This window comes from Protobothrops mucrosquamatus, unplaced genomic scaffold (assembly GCF_001527695.2).
Source record: "Protobothrops mucrosquamatus isolate PMUCROS unplaced genomic scaffold, P.Mucros_1.0 scaffold84, whole genome shotgun sequence".
In the NCBI taxonomy this organism is placed as follows: domain Eukaryota; kingdom Metazoa; phylum Chordata; class Lepidosauria; order Squamata; family Viperidae; genus Protobothrops; species Protobothrops mucrosquamatus.
This window is the reverse complement of record NW_015386461.1, coordinates 593,766-611,151: the sequence shown is the minus strand read 5'-3', so window position 1 is coordinate 611,151 and position 17,386 is coordinate 593,766. Positions and strand designations below refer to the sequence as shown.

The 17,386-nt window shown below is 37.0% G+C and overlaps 1 protein-coding gene across 3 annotated transcripts in view; it reads left to right on the top strand.

Annotated features, from left to right (window-relative positions):
* The first annotated feature begins 13,509 nt into the window (after positions 1 to 13,509).
* The window catches only part of R3HDM1 (R3H domain containing 1), a 60,842-nt gene continuing 56,965 nt past the window's right edge, over positions 13,510 to 17,386 (top strand). For 2 of the 3 annotated variants that reach the window (XM_015812438.1, XM_015812437.1), the window contains exon 1: positions 15,588 to 15,779. In XM_015812438.1, coding sequence (XP_015667924.1) covers positions 15,609 to 15,779 — 171 coding nt within the window. In that variant the 5' untranslated portion in view covers positions 15,588 to 15,608. Of the gene's footprint in view, positions 13,709 to 15,587; positions 15,780 to 17,386 lie in introns of those variants that run through there. The other variant, XM_015812439.1, reaches the window with a different exon arrangement.

Below are 17,386 nucleotides of genomic sequence, written 5' to 3'. Positions count from 1 at the left end.
CAAATAGATGTTCATTCAGTTGCACTGAGATGTAAGGATAGTTAACATTGTCGGGAAATATATAGATGTTATATATTTGTAATATATAATTATATAAATAGGTAGCTTGTCAGGAATATGCTTTTGCCTCAGTAGAGGCAAAGGCTTTTTAAGGTTCTTTTTGAAAATACAAAACTGGGATAAAAATGTCTTAGTTTTAACAAACATTTGCTTGGCATTTTTCCAAAAGCTTATATGTTGTTGGAAAAAAATGCGTTTAAGTAAATTTCATTTTAATGTGCTTTGTAGCAGTAAAGCAATTAACAGTTGATTCCTTTACATGTCTGTTCAGAAATAATATTTACTGAGAACAATAGGAACTGATTCCAGAAAAAAACCATGAAAGGAATCGACAATTAATATATTTTGTGATAATGCTACAAAAGCAGCCCATGGGTGGGGGTTGAGGGGGGAAATGGAAAATAAATCTTGTTTGTTACAAAAAATATTTCTTTGGTTTTCACTTTTTACCTAGTTAAAATGCTGTCCTAGAAAACACAATAGTATAAATAAGATGCAGGGGGAAAATAAATATGTTTTATTTGTTAATGCTTCAGGTATTTTACCACATAAAATTATGCAGTAGTCCATTTGTAATAGTTCCTGTGCTATCTAACTAATACAATTGGTGCTAATAAAATAAATCACATTGTTGTACTTTATTAATGTATTATTTTAAAACATCAGAGAAACAGAATATTAAAACTTGATGTCTTGTTCCAAATGCTCCTATCCATTTCGGTGCAATCAGTAAGCACACTTCATCTTGTGTGTTTTATATAGTCCAAGCTCATTAGTATTGTAATATGCTTAAATGAAGATGTAAATATTTCCTTTTCAGTTTTTAACTACTGGTATAGATTTATCAATCCAGAATAGATAATAGGATTTTTAATTAAAATCAGGCTTTAAGATGTGTTGAAGAATTTATCTTGTATTTTTTAAACTATATGTCCGTACCCTCTGTTTGAGATAGAGATCAATTCTGAGAGCTTGGTACCCAGAAACATCTTTCATAGTATTGGTTTGTGGAAGTTCATAAAAAGTATCCATTTTTCTCATTGAAAATGATGTTTTGTTGGTCATAAATAGTTAAATTTTGATGTAGCAGTTAAAGTAATGCGGGCATATGTGAATAGTGCAGTATTCTGTAACGTGCTAGAAAAATGAATTACTTTGCTCCCTGTTTGATAGCCCATGTTTTCTCTATATATTTGTATTAACATTTGCATTAACATTTAACATTAACTGCATTAACATTTAATGGTTTAATTTGGGGTTTTAATAATAACTGATTTAAATGCATGTTACTGGTAGTTTGTGGAATGGACATATTTTGTATCAAAATTGAAAATGGAAGTCAATACAGGAGGAGATCCCAATATATATCAATAATAGATCATGTACATCATAACAGTATTAATACTTTTGTTCAAAAAGTATGAATTCATTGCAGTGTTGTAATATATTGTCATCGTGATATACAAATGAAAAGCAGCATTGATAAGAAATTCAGCTGCTAAGGCGATGCGTTTTCCCTTTATATCCGAACATTGGCATTAGTGATTACTGTAATTTTTCTTAAATGAATTGCTTTACTTGTTCTGTTGGTTGATGAAGTTAGCTATCACGATATTGTGGAAAAATGATAATTTATTTGGTCGTGTTTTGATATATGCAAATGGGCGTCTGCTTGTGGAACAGGAATTTCCCTTCCTCTCATCTCTCCCCTTGTCCCTGCACCTGCTGCTAATATCTACTCCTGTAGCTCCTCCATCCCCCACCAAGTAGATTTATGAAGGCTGCAGGGGAGGGAGAGGAGAAATTTGATCAATCAATATTGCTCTGGTGACTGATTTACATCGGGATTTGGAGACCCTCGGTTTTATCCTTTATTGTTGCTTGTTACTCATATGGTTAGTAAGAGCAACATGAAATCAAGATTTTCTTTTAATTTTGCTTGGGATTCTAGCCCAATCTGATAAATAATTCAGGGAAAATGTATCTGTTCTCATTTGAAAAGGCAAATTTAGGTAGGAAAGGACAGAATCCAGCAATTACCCCCTGATAAATTGAGTTCTCTTCCTCTTGAACCTTTTCCCCCAAATAAGTGATATATAATACAATTGACTAGCACTGATTGTGTTACCTAGTTTGGGTAATAAAACACCTGCAATCAAAACAACCAAGCTCGGAGACCAACAAAGACCCATCATAATTGAAATATCTCCTACCTTTGGAAATTTCCTAGGGATTGGCATCCTAGTGAAGGACAAATTGTTACCCTCTATTTCTCTTTGCAGAGGCATCAAGCCCATAGAGAAACACTACATGCTAGGCACCAATTACACTTTTAAGCGGTTTTCGATTTTCTCATTTAAATCAGTAGGATCAGAAGGTGTTCAATGAAAGTGCTTTGCAAGAATTAAGTTCCTTTAGTCCCCTCTCTTGTTGAGCTCCATTAGACAGTTTATAAAGCTGAATAAGCATGTTGCTTTACAAACAGGACTGCAGGAATTGTAAAGGGAGGTACCGCTACACGTGGATATTAAATATAGGAATATAATTTAATTACCAACTAGAGTACTGTCAGTACATGAAGAAAAGTTCATAATCCTCTTTTAGAAAAGCAAGATTAAGAAGAGGCTGCTGGAAATGTGAAGCGCCATGGTAAATATAAATAGAGTGTGACCTGACAGAAGGTTCCTATCCTTGCTCACCAGTAGACTTAAGCATTTAGGGGTATGGAAGTGGCAGTTCCGGTGGTGATAGAGGGGAGAAAAAAAATCAGGGACTTTGAGCAGGCATGTGAATAGCAGCAAGTGATATTTTGACTTCCATATTAAAATTAACACGCTTAATCCATTAAAGGGCAAAAGACAACTTAGTCCCAGTCTTCAATGATGGATTGACTGACCTCAGTTCAGAGAATGCTCATATTTTTAGAAGCTTATGATGGATGGATACAACGCACGTTTGTAGTCAAGCTCAATTCCTGATGACTTCATGGATTTCTTCATGAACTTTTATATTTGGGGGGGGGGGAACCACAGGGTGGCGAATGGCCAGTGCGTTATTCCAGGATATATTTTTTTTTCTGCAGTATTTCTCAGTCTTTTCCCCAGTCCTGCACCTCCTGTCTTTCTGGTGTCTCCTATCCAAGTATCAACCGTGACCTATGATATTTAGAAGTACAGCATAACTGATCTTTAAATGGTACAGTAAATGCGGTGCATGTTACATTCCGAAAAAAAATATTAACAGTATTTAATGGTATTGTGCTTAGAACATATTAAAACCGCAGGTACAATGCTATGAAATAGCAAGAGCCGTGTGGCTTAGAATAAAATAAGATGGAGAAGCTATGTGTGATCACCTCCTTGGGATTACCTCTTCCTCTCTTCTCCTATTGTAAAGTGGATGTCCTAGTTAGATATTTGTTGTAGCTATTGTTGTTTCAGGAAATCTCTTTACTTGGACGACTGTCGTTAAATGACATTTAGCTTTTTTGCTCTCTTTGTAATTTTAATATCTTGAATGGCTTTCAGCTAACCATTTAAAAGAGTGTTACGGATCTCCTTTATGTTTTGCCAAATCTGTGCTTTTAAAGAGGGCATCACGAGGCAAAAGCAGCCCCGGCTCCTTGATTTTTTTCCTCAAGGCAGACAACAGTACCTTCCTAGTGTATGAAGCCACATTTTTGTTTCAACATTTCAATCAGCTGCAAACCAGAGTCTTGTAGATGTGTTCAGTCTTCACATGGATGGAGGGCTGAGGGGAAGCATGCTTCCCCAGTTCCTTGCCTTCCCTTGCTGTAATGAAAGCGAGAACCGAGTGGGAAACCAGATGTTGCTGAGCACTAGTTCCAGTATAGCCATCTGGACTTACTGGGAACTGCACTTCAGAACCAATTGGAGGAGTTTAGATTTCCAAGCTTAGGGCAGCTTTCTTTGCTCTTTCCTTAATCCTAGAAGGCTTTTGATCAATATAGACTGGGAGTGAGATGAGACAATTCAAGAGCAGATAGAAGGGGAAACCATCTCATGAAGCATCTTGGTAGAGCATGGGTAGAAGAATTTTATTGCTTAATTCTTTGGCTTGCATCCTCCCAATTTTAAATCCCAGAATAAGCTGTTAAATATTTCACAGTCTAATTCTCTCTTGCCTGCTTTCCAGCTTCCTTCGTGTTTTCCTGCTCAGCATCAATATTCTATGCAATTAAGAAGCACATAGCCTATAAATGTTGTGGGGGGGTTTAAAAAAATATATCAGCTACTATAGTTATGTTTGTTAATAATAAATACTAACTAATAATGTATTTGCTTAGCTCTGTTTCTCTTCCAAACTAACAGTAAACTCTATAGCTGAAGGTTATAGAGGATATATACAGAGCATAATTGCAAGTTGGGTATATGAAAGGACGGAAAAGGTGCTAAAGTGCAAATGTTCCTTTCTGCTTTTTCTAGAAAATGTTATTTATAGTGCAATGAATAATTCGATTTTAGCATTTTCCTGTTCTAGTTTCCATGGTTACAGCTTTGGAGTGTGGTAAGGCTTTTGAGAGAATGGCAAACAAAGTCTTACCTAAGCTTTTCAGCTAATTAGGGAATAGGTGGGCTTTAACGGCATTAGGATCCTACCAATCAAATTGTAAGGAACATTGGAGCATTGTTTTTTACTAAAGGACAAGACATTGCTTTATAAATTAGTTAAACTGGGTGCTAAAACTTGACTATATATGATTGTAGGGGTTTTTTAAGATTTTTTTTTAACGCTATCTATTATTTTTATAAATAACTCAAGATGGTGGACATACCTCATAGTCTTATCTTCTCCTATTTACCTCTCAGAATAATAGAACAACAGAGTTGGAAGGGATCTTGGAAGTCCAGTCCAACCCCCTGCTCAAGCAGGAAACCCTTTACCATTTCAGACCAACGGTTGTCTAATCTCTTCTTAAAAACCTCCAATGTTGGAGCTCAGCTTCTGAAGGCAAGTCATTCCACTGATTAACTGGAAATTCTAGGAAAAATCTCTTTAGTTCTAGGTTGCTTATCTCCTTGATTAGTTTCCATCCATTGCTTCTTGTCCTGCCTTCAGGCACTTTGGAGAATAGCTTGACTCCCTCTTCTTTGCGGCAGCCTCTTAGATATTGGAACACTGCTATCATATCACCCCTAAGCCTTCTCTTCATTAAAATAGACATACCCAATTCCTGCAATCATCCTTCATTTGTTTTAGGCTCCAGTCCCCTAATTATCTTTGTTGCTCTTCTCTGCACTTTTTCTAGAATCTCAACTTCTTTTTTATATCATGGTGACCAAACTGGATGCAATATTCCAAGTGTGGTCTTACCAAAGCATTATAAAGTGGTATTAACACTTCACGTGATCTTGATTCTATCACCCTATTAATGCAGCCTAGGACTGTGTTAGCTTTTTTGGCAGCTGCAGCACACTGCTGGCTCATATTTAAATGATTGTCCACTAGGACTCTGAAATCCTTCTCACAGTTACTACTATTGAGCCAAGTACCCCTGTTCTACACCGTATGCTTGCTTTTTCTTGCCTAAATGTAGAGCTTTACTCAACAACGTTGTGAGGTGAGTTGGGCTGAGAGACAGTAACTCACCCAAAGTCATCCAGCCAGCTTGTATAGCCCCGTGAAACAATAAGTAAAACCGAAATGATATTATAAACTGCAAAATTGTATTGACTAGATTTTGAGCTGTATATCTATGTAGTTAAAACTGCCTATGCAAAAAAATGAGAACTGAATTGGAAACATCATTGATGACAGGCGTGTCTCAGTCTTTTTACTTTGGAAAGAAAATAACGTGATTTACTCCAGTCCTCATTTATCAGAATTTATTCATCGTGCTAAGTCACAATTTGCTTTAGCCATGGTTTATTGAATAAGTCATTGTGTCTTGATTCTGATACTAATGGCTAAGCTATCATTGTTTTTTTGCCATCCATCATGACTATATCTTCATACTGCACTAAAGAAAAAATAAATAAATAAATCCAGCCAGCATTCTCCTAAACAAGCTGATGCTACATTTGATAACATAGTGTCAATTTTTTTTTCTGTCATGTTTTTTCAGATTTGAAATTGAAATGAAGCAGTGGCAGAATGTAACAAATACCAATTGAGCTGATCAAAGCTAAAGGACCCCAAACCCCACATGTGCTACTGTTGAATAGAATAGAATACAGGTAGTCCTCCACTTAAAACAGTTCCTTTAGTGACCATTCAAAGTTACAACGGCACCCAAAAAAAGTGACTTACGGCCGTTTTCCACAGTTATGACTTTTGCAGCAACCTCATGGTCATGTGATCCAAATTCAGATGCTTGGCAACTGGTTCACACTTATGACCATTGCTGTGTCTCAAGGTCATGTGATCATCTTTTGCGGCCTTCTGACAAGCTAAGTCAACGAGGAAGCCAAATGCACTTAACCAACTGGGTTACTAACTTACCAGCTACAGAGATTCGCTTAACAGCTGTGGCAAGAAAGGTCATAAAATGGGTCAACACTCACTTAACAACAGAAATTTTGGGCCCAATTGTGGTAATAAGTTGACGACTACCCGTACAGTAGAGTGGAGTGGAGTGGAATGGAAATAGAAAAATATAGAAATGGAATTTCTATGTTTCTAAAATTTCATCAACCCTAACTTTTCCCACTCTCTGAGAGAGGATAATATTAGGATCCAGAAAAGAAGAAAACCTTCCAAATATTTTCTTGCACTCTCTGTGCCCTGTGCACCATTTTATTTAATCTGAGGGGCATATTGAAAGAAGCTGGTGTGCTTTTTGGCTAATGCGTCTAGACGGTTTAATGTTCCCGGTGTAATGTATTCAGCTTCTGCTGCATTTTAGAACAGGGATAACAATAGTGCAGTATGTTTCTTTGCATTATGACTCACACACAGTTCCTTATTGTGCTGTGAAATGCAATTTCTTAAACTCCAATTATCAAATTGCACTTAGAGCAATAGTTATTCACCCTCCTAAGCATTATGTGGGACCTGTTTGTTTTTTTTCCTTCTCCCTTTTTTTTTTTAAATGCACCTAAGGAACGGGTCATTAGTTATTGGAAAGACTGCTTTCTCCATCAAAATCATGTTTTAAAGTGCTCAGGAGAGGTTTTGTCTTCTGTCCAATGGCTGTGAGCAGTCTAAATGTCAGAAGAGTGAGAAACAGTCATCTGAATAGCTCCTCATGGGCTCAGACTCTCATTGTGAGGGGTGTTCCTTCCATAGGCTAAAATCTGCATTCAAAATTAAGATGCTGGTTTTTGTTGAGTAGGCAGAGCTGTTTGCCAGGACTGGTTTTTAATGTGACACGTGCTCATATTTCTCAGTGGTGCTTTACTTTTTATACATTTTAAATCTGTGAATCCCATTCCTTTTATTGCACGAAAGTGTCTTCTGGGCATAAAAAGATGAGCTAGGATGGGGGAAAGCATTCTGGGCAACCCGAGAGAAAGACAGGATACAACATCGTGACTTTTCTTTCTTACAAATGGATGTCTTGATGATTGGCCATGCCAGAAATACAGGTAGTCCTTGTCTTACAACAGCTCATTTAATGACTGTTCGAAGTTACAATGAGACTGAGAAAAGTGACTTAAGACCGGTTTTTCACACTTACGACCTTTGTAGTATCTCCATTACGACCTTTGTAGTATCTCCATGGACAGGTGATCAAAATTCAGACGCTTGGCAACTGACTCACATTTATGACGGTTGCAGTGTCCTAGGGCCACGTGATCACCTTTTGCGACCTTCTGACAAGCAAGGTCAATGGCGAAGCCAGGTTCACTTAATTCCAGGTAGTCCTCGACTTACAACTGTTTGTTTAGTGACTGTTCGAAATTACAACGGTGCTGAAAAAGGTGACTTATGACCTTTTTTTCACACTTATGACCGTTGAAGCATCCCCACATGGTCAAAATTTGGATGCTTGGCAAAATTGGTTCATATTTACGACGGTTACAGTGTCTCGGGCTCGTATGATCATGTGACCTTTTGCGACCTTCTGACAAGCAAAGTCAATGGGGAAGCCAGGTTCATTTAACAACCATGTTACTAACTTAACAACTTCAGTGATTCACTTAACAACTGTGTCAAGCATGGTCGTAAAATGGGACAAAATCCACATAACAAATGTCTCACTGAACAGAAATTTTGGGCTCAATTGTCGTAATTGAAGGACTACCTGTAATTAAACAACTGCAGTGATTCACTTAACAACTATGGCAAGAAAGGTCATAAAATGGGGCAAATTCACTTAATTGTCTTGCTTAGCAACAGAAATGTGGTCAGTTGTAAGTATTTGTGAACTGGCAAGTCTGTAACCATTTTCTGACAGCATTCACAGCCTGGCCTTCAAAATCCATGTATGTTGTGGTGCCTCAAATATTGCCTCCCTGATTAGTGACAAGATTTGGAGTCCCTCACCAGCTTACTTGCATCCTTCGGGGGGAATAGTAATAATGAGGCATTGAGTAGCAGCCCAAGGCTTCCAGAGACTTTCCGTTCATTATTCTTGAATTTTGAAGCAGCTAAATGCATGCGTATATAATGTCGCCTTGGCCTATTTTTGCAAAAGCAATAGCTTTTAAAAAAAACCCCATATAAACCTATGACTTAAATTGTAAAAGAGGACACAAAGACAAGTGTCTGAATACCGAGTTGCCTGCTGTACTGAAGATTAGAGTGTTTTCTGTTAAACTAAAAAGTGGTCATTATGACTTACTTAGCCATAATGCTAAAAATTAAGAGGAAATAGTGTATTTCTGGAAGTAATTATGTAACAGATAGTGTTTTGCTTTCTGTTATGAAATAGATTGGCGAAGGAATAATCTGTCAAAAATAATATTGCAGAATTCTTTATCCATTGAAAAATGAATGCTTCCTGTATATTAGAGAGATAACCGAGAAGGGGAAAAAAGCAGAAGAGTATCTTCTTTTGTTGATTCTATTATAAATGTCATGAAACGTTATGCCAACAAAATATTGGCTTTTGACATAAGAGGACACGGACAATAGTTCTAATTTTATAGATTTTCAGCTACTTTCTTTTCCTTCGTTGCGATTTGTCATTGTTTATAGTTATTACAAAATTTTAAAAAATGAAGTTTAATTGCATATGGCCAAAACCTCCCATCTGTCACATTTATTTTAAAATAAATTGCTCTCTGTAAAAAGCAATGCATCTTATTTTTGCAGTTTTAATTCTGTCTTTGTATACAGTCGTATACAAACAGGTTGCAATACAGGGAGTGATTTTCTACGCTTGAAGCAACTCTAACCTGAGAGGAAGAAATCTTAACTGAATGAATATTTTGATGGTTTATGCAGTGATTTATAGTTTGGGGGGTTTATAATTATTTGAGTGTTTTACTGTTTGAACCTTCTGATTAGCAAGTCTCAGTCTGAGTGATTTGAGATGTTGAAGTGTTTTACTGCCCTCTGCCGTAGGGAACACTTCTAATCTTTTATTGCTTGTTCAGCAGCTGAAAAATGTTTTCCTTTCCTTATATTGGGTATTCTTTACATTGTGCTATAGCACTGCAATTGAAAGATAGCATGTTATTGACCAAATGGAAGCTATCATCTATCTCCATAATATTTTTATAAGATACAATACTTTCAATTGCCGGGTAAGTTTGAAATCCAAATGTACAAAGAAACTGCAATCCCAACTGCTTTGATTTATATATAAGAAGTACTGCTTTTTTCTGGACATGAATGTATTGACAGAAATCTAAACAAAACATACAGGTAGTCTTAGGGTTACGATAAGCAGTTGGGACTAGAAACTACATTGATAAGCGATCCAGTTATAAAGTGTGAAGTCACCTGACCGTGATGCTTAGCAACAACAATTCCCACAGTCCTGTTGCCATTGTTAAGTGATCATGCGATCACAACTTCTGACTTCCTGTTGGTTTCCCCATTGATTTTGCTTGTGGGAAGACAGCAGCATCAGAAATTGCGATCATGTGAAAGTGGCTCATTGCGACATCTTAATTGCAAGTGGCTCTCCTGGCTCACTTATTTGTCTCTTGAGAAACCTATATGCCAGTGATGGCGAACCTTTTAGAGACTGAGTGCCCAAACTGCAACCCAAAACCCACTTATGGATCGTCGAGTGCCGGGTGGGTGTGGCCCATTGGGTGGGTGTGGCCAATTGGGTGGGCATGGCTGCGGTCGTAACGGCAGACTGGGTGGGACTAAAAGGTTCAATCAATTCCAACTTTGCAAGACCTTTTTTTTCCTGCAAGAAGTTGAAATTGACTGATTGAACCTTTTCTCTTTTTTTGCACATGGCGGCAGAGGCCTAAAGCGAAAAGGTTTTATAAAACCCAGCTGAAGGCCTAGGACTGGGGCGACAGCGCGCGTGCCCGCAGAGAGGGCTCTGAGTGCCGCCTCTGGCACCCGTGCCATAGGTTCGCCACCACTGCTATATGCGGGTCAAGAAGCAACAGTGAGAACTGGACACAGAACCACTGATTGGTTCAAAATTGGGAAAGGAGTCCGGGAAGGCTGTATACTGTCGCTCTGCCTATTTAACTTATATGCAGAGCACATCATGAGAAAGGCAGGGCTAGATGAATCAAAAGTTGGAATTAAGATTGCTGGGAGAAATATCAACAACCTAAGATACGCAGATGATACCACTCTAATGGCAGAAAGTGAAAAGGAACTAAAGAGCCTCTTGATGCAGGTGAAGAAGGAGAGTGCAAAAGTTGGCTTAAAACTCAACATTAAGAAAACCAAAATCATGGCATCCGGCCCTCTCAACTCCTGGCAAATAGATGGGGAAGAAATGGAGGTAGTGACAGATTTTATTTTTCTGGGCTCCAAGATCACCGCAGATGGGGACTGCAGCCAAGAAATTAAAAGATGCTTGCTCCTGGGGAGGAAAGCTATGGCAAATCTAGATAGCATACTAAAAAGCAGAGACATCACCCTGCCAACAAAAGTGCGTATCGTCGAGGCCATGGTTTTCCCAGTTGCAATGTATGGATGTGAAAGTTGGACCATAAGAAAGGCTGAGCGACAAAGAATTGAGGCCTTTGAACTATGGTGCTGGAGAAGACTCCTGCGAGTCCCTTGGACTGCAAGGCGACCAAACCGGTCAGTCCTAGAAGAGATCAACCCCGACTGCTCTTTAGAAGGCCAGATCCTGAAGTTGAAACTCAAATACTTTGGCCACCTAATGAGAAGGAAGGACTCACTGGAGAAGGGCCTAATGCTGGGAAAGATTGAGGGCAATAGAAGAAGGGGACGACAGAGAATGAGATGGCTGGATGGAGTCACTGAAGCAGTAGGCTTAAGCTTAAATGGACTCCAGAAGATGGTAGAGGACAGGAAGACCTGGAGGAACGTTGTCCATGGGGTCGCGATGGGTTGGACATGACTTTGCAACTAACAACAACAAAAATGATATGGGCCTGTTACAGTCAATTATTTAAAACACAAGTACAGACTGATAGCACAATAGAAAGCTTTGGTGGGATTAATTAACATCCTAGTTTTAGCCAGCCTAAGTGTAACGTTTGATCCAAATTAGATTAAAGTTTCCCAACATCAACTAACTTTTAGAAGTAGTCTTCATGATTACCCATGAAAATTGATCTAACAGAATCAAATGAATTCTTAATCCAATTCACTTGAATTCTTAGTAAGATCAACATATCCAATGGGCAGAGAAACTTCCCATGCTGGAAAAAAATAAATTGTCATATATCTATCTATATCTATATACACATACACACATACACATACATATATGTATGTATACAGTATATGTGTGTGTGTTGTGTATATATGCATGTGTGTATGTGTATAAGAAAGAGAGTTGGAGTATATGTAAAGTAAAGTAATTTCGTAGNTTTTCTCAAGATGATGGCTTCTGAATTTCAGCTGCATTTACATCAAATTGGGAGAAATCGATGTGATGTTTTGAATGAGGGAAGAAATAAAATTGAACTGTTGTGAGACGTTAAAGAGTTATTTTCCTCTAGATAATTTCATTTATAAATAATTGGGATCCTCATGCTGTCAGGTAGATTTTTCTTTCTTATTTTTGTCATGTTTTATTCAGTATGTTTTAAATCTGCTTAGTATTCATAGAATCCATAAACTTAAAACTTACTATCATGCGCAGGAAATCAGGAGTCAAGGGGGTTTAAATTAATATACATGCTAACTCTCTCTACAAGAATCTGAACTGCTAACGGTCAAAGCAAATTGGCAGTAGAAAAGAGGCCAGGGAATTCAAGGAGGGATGGTCTTAGATCTCTTGTGAGCGTGAAGGGACTCCAAACCTATGACACGCTTGACTCCTCCCTCAGGCTCATCCTGGTCATCTTGTACATCTTTAATCAGCAAATTGTGTTTGTTACTTGTAATCATTTTCTTTTTATTATCTGCCCAGTAGTTAAATTTATCAGACTTTCTGTCATCTGTTTATGCCCAATTAATTAATTATAAAAATTTACCATGCATAGTTGAATTCTTTTCTGTTAAAGAAATCTATACATGTTTTTCTTAACATAGGTGATATATAATGAGATTATTCTCATCTTTCTTCTTAATCCTCCCAAAATAAATTATGTTTTATGATTTCTGATAGGTATGACTGTTGAAAGGGAAGAGATAGTACGTGATCTTTTCATGGATCATAAGAAAAGGGTCCTTCCACTAAAGCATTTTCCTTTTCTTTTTATACTGTTGTGATTTGGTTTTTTTTGTTTTGTTTTTTTCATGTATACTTTTAAAAGTTTAGAATTTTGGCCAATTTCCAGAATGGTCTTGAAATGCTTATGGAAGTCTTGAACTAGTTTTTTCAGGATGATGGTTACCGTTTATATTCAGATTCAATAGATCAGTTCCATTTGAGCCGTGCAGACAGTGAAGTGAAATCTAATATTTTGCATTTAGCTTAGAGCTGCTTTTTTTACCTTTGTTTTTAAAGAAAAAGTCTCAAATCATCTTCAACCCCTGATGTCTTACTAATTCAGCCTTTTGGTTTACACTTAATGTGTGAAAGTGAAGAATGAAGACGGCAGCATTTATAAACGCTTTCTGAAAGTACCTTATTTAAACTGAAACACATAACACACATCTTTACAGAAAAGTTTTCAAGAATGCCGTTGCCATTGGATCATATATCACAGAGTCTCAGCTATAAGAAAAAAATATTTGAAATTTAATTCACTAACTCTTTCCAACCCAATTAATGTATTGCTGGTCTTAATGATATTTATAATTAATTGCAAGTTATATATTAAGGACTGCTATAGAAAAGTTGTGAAAATCATACAACTTGTAAGTGGAAATTTTTCAATAGGTATGGAAAAAATTAAATAGAATTAAAATTGTGTTTATTTTTATTTTATTTTTTTAAAATTCAACTGTTGGTTTTGAAACATTTTTTTTAGGTGTCTAAAAGGAATGGTATTGCTGATGCCAAACAGTATAATACAGCCCAGGGGTCTCCAATAGTAATAAGGACATGGGACACCTTTCAGATTCCAGATGGATCATTACAACTGACATCTTGGTTGACGACTGTGAAAAAGATCCTTGGATTATTTTATTTTATTTTCGTGGGGGACCACAATCACAGATCTACAGGATACACCAGGCAAGTAGTACCGAGCTTTAATTGCTTGTGTGGCCTTTCTATTACAGAAGGAGGAAGGCTATTTACAATGCAGATCTGAATCCATCTTCCCAAAGGTTTCAGTGTATTTGTGAACTCTTATTTTCAAATAATTACGTTTAAAACTGCAGCCTGCAGGGCTTAAAAATGTAAATGTATAACCAGCAAATAGTTGGATATTTTAGAAATAAATAATGATTTATCTTTGTGAAATCTGTAGTACTGTTTGTCAAGGTATTACTGTACCTATAACAGAGATACTACTTGGTCCAAATTTTACAACTGAGCAGGACAGCCACATCCCAAAGTTTATAATTTTTGCCTTGGAAGTCCGTGAGAACAGTGATGATTCCTCTTTGCTTTGAAAGTTGGTACTTTAGACATTTGTGTCTTCACTATTTTCCCCTCAAAACTATTTTTTTAACAAAAAATAACTACCACCGATTTATTTAAATTGGAAAATCCATAGTTAAGGGCCAGAGATCCATAAATCACACTCTACTTACTGAATTAGAGAATTAACAGTGTATGTGTAGGACTGCTGCATTAGATGGAACCATTAACACTTGTTGGTACACTCAACTACAAATATTCCTTCAAATCAGGATTTGGAAAGCTTTTAAAGCCTTCTAACAAGACTTGAATATAAGTAATTCTCTTCTTATGACCACAATTATGACTGGAATCTCAGTTGTTGAGCAAAGTGGCTGTTAAAGGAGACACCCATGTGACTGCTTCGCTCAACAAACACAATCCCAGTGTCCTATCTCATCCCAGGAAATCACAGGTGCACAGGTAAGTATTTTATCTTTTCTAAAAGATTTTCAAACAGAAGTCTTAATAGCAAAAGATTTGAACAAACAAAAAGGCAGCTAAGAGGTTGAGGAACACGATGGTGAGGTGAACAAAGAATTGTTGCCAATGGATTTGGGAAGCACGCTGCTTCTCTTATATAGGGGTAGTGTGACCCAAATTTAGTCCTTTGATGGGGCAGCGTTCTTTCTGGCGAATAGTCTTGCTGAGAGCCTTTGTTCAGTTACTTAGATTCCTTCCTGGTAGGCAGCCCTTTCGTTCTCAAAGAGCTGCCTGGCGAGTAGGGACAGAATCACAGCTCCAGGCAGAACTGAGATTCCCTCCCAGCAAAGAGCTGCCTGCTGGGAGGGAATTTCAGCTCCGCGGCAGGCAGCAGTAGATTGCAACTTTCCCTGCTGGCTTCCCTATTGACTTTCCGGGGAAGCAGACAGAGATGATTGCAAATGGTGATCACATGATTGCAGGGTGCACAGCAGCCGGTTGCGAATATGAACAGGTTGTCAGTCATCCAGAGGTGGATCACGTGACCACACAGGGGTAGCACTATGTGTTACAAAGACCGGAAGTGCTTTATGGGCTGTATTCTGAGACCCTTATAACTTCAAACGATCGTTAAACAACCAGTTGCAAGTCAAAGGCTAGCTGTAAAAATTAGTTTGAATAGCATATATGCCTATCTGAAGAAATACTGGCCTTCCATACGCAGATGTATAAGTCTGAATGTAATTCTCTGTTTCCAGCTACATAATATATAGGAGGCATTTAATGAAATGATACTTTCTAAGTCTAATTCAAAATGTCAGTTTGAAATATTAGTTAAGTTTAATATTGCCTAGGTTTGAATGTCATTTTTGATTCTTGCAAATATTTTATTATTTGTGATTGTTAATAAAGTGAACAATTCTGAGTTCATGGCTAAATCTTTTTAAACTGCCTTTTGAGCCTGATCTTTTCATGTATTATTGAAATGGGCTAATACAGATACTAATGATGGTACCCCTATTCTTCCTTTTTCTTCTCTTTTTCCAGGCTCCATATTTCCTTTAGATTTTTAAAATAACCCTTTCTAATGAGGATGACTGATACGATTAGAGTAAAGGAGGAAGGTGATACAATGAAATGTTCAGAAGCCGAATTAAAAGACAATACTGCAGTGGAACACTTCATAAGATCAGAAAGTCAAGAGCAAATTCAAGCAGAAAAGGTTGAAAAATGTACCGATAATAAAAATGATGTACAGGTAAGAGAAATGTCTCCCATCTTATTTTTTTTCATCCTAGTGTATATCGAATGGAAGGAAGGAAGGAAAACAGTGTCTGTCACTTTGTGTTCCAGAACAAAAAATAGGATAAAAATCTTAACATATAAATAACATAAAATAAAACATGGTGTCTTTTAATTATACTTGACTCAGTTTTGTTGGTGTTCTTAAAATGCACGAACTGTAATTTTGTTTGCACCTTTGCTTTAATCTACCCTTTTCTTATTGTTGTGTTTTTAATTTTTTTAAGTAGGTCTGAAAATAGGTATGTACATTTTTCAGAAGGCAAACTGGGCGTATTGGTAGCAATATATATTTTGTATTGGTGAGTCATCATATTAATATAATATCAAAGGTCCAAAACATGTTGAATTGATCAATGTTCATTTCAAATATAAAATACATGTTTTTTTAAAACCAAAAACCAGCTTGGTTAATTTCAGCTGAATGTTAAGCTTTCTTTCTACTTCGTAGTTGCTATTCTTAACAAAAGCAGTTTAATTTCATTAGTTTCAGCATTTCTTTAAAAGAATTTAAGTGAGAGAGTAATCCAAAGTTGAAAACAGAGTCCAAAGAGAATTGTTCCTAAAACCCCAAAGCAATTTTGATTGCTCTGATGGTGGCCCCTTTTACTTTCCTGCTTTTCTGGTAGTAGTGTTTCATTGTGCAACTTTGACATGTTTGCTTCGTCAAACTTCTATTTTTTTTCCTTAACCTCCTTAAGTTTTCTGGAATTCTACATTGGTTTTAGAAAAATATCGGGGTTTCTTTCTTTTGTGGTAGACCATATAGAACAGTGTTTCTCAACCTTGACAATTTTAAGGCATGTGGACTTCAACTCCCAGAATTCCACAGCCAGCATTGCTGGCTGTGGAATTCTGGGAGTTGAAGTCCACGTGCCTTAAAATTGTCAAGGTTGAGAAACACTGATATAGAAGGTAAGGTTGATTAGGAGCATCTCCTGTGATTTCTAATCTTCTCCATACTCCCGTGCAATTAAGAAACTTCACCTTCTTTCCAAACAGTCCTGTGTAAACAAGTACGTTGATGAATACCACACTCCCCTCTTTTGTTGCTGCCCCAGCCAAAAAAACCAATTACCATTGATAAGCCAACATTGCCTGTACATGGAGTAAATCTGTCAATCCAAGAAGAGTTGCAATATAGTCTATAGCAGTGCATATCTGCTTAGACGTAGTCCCCACTTTGTTCAATAGGGCTTTATCTTAGGTAAATATATATAGCATTGTTGTCTGAGTCTCTATAAATTGTTCACTGAAATATTTAAAAATGTGTGCTTGCAAATAGATCTTAGTTGCAAGTGCTATGGGTAATCTATGCAGTAAAAATATAATATTGCAAAATATTCACTAGGTCACTCTAATTTTTCTCTAAATGTTTGGACAATGTTAATTGTAGCTAAAGAAAATTTTTCAAAGTACAATATTATCTTGTGTTGAAGTCCAGTGTTTGGCTATATTGGACTACTGATCTCAGTGATCAGCCATAATAATGTGTCAACCTTCCTTGATAATAACTCTGGTGCAAACCAAGACTCATGTATCTGGTATAACAAAGGTCCCCAA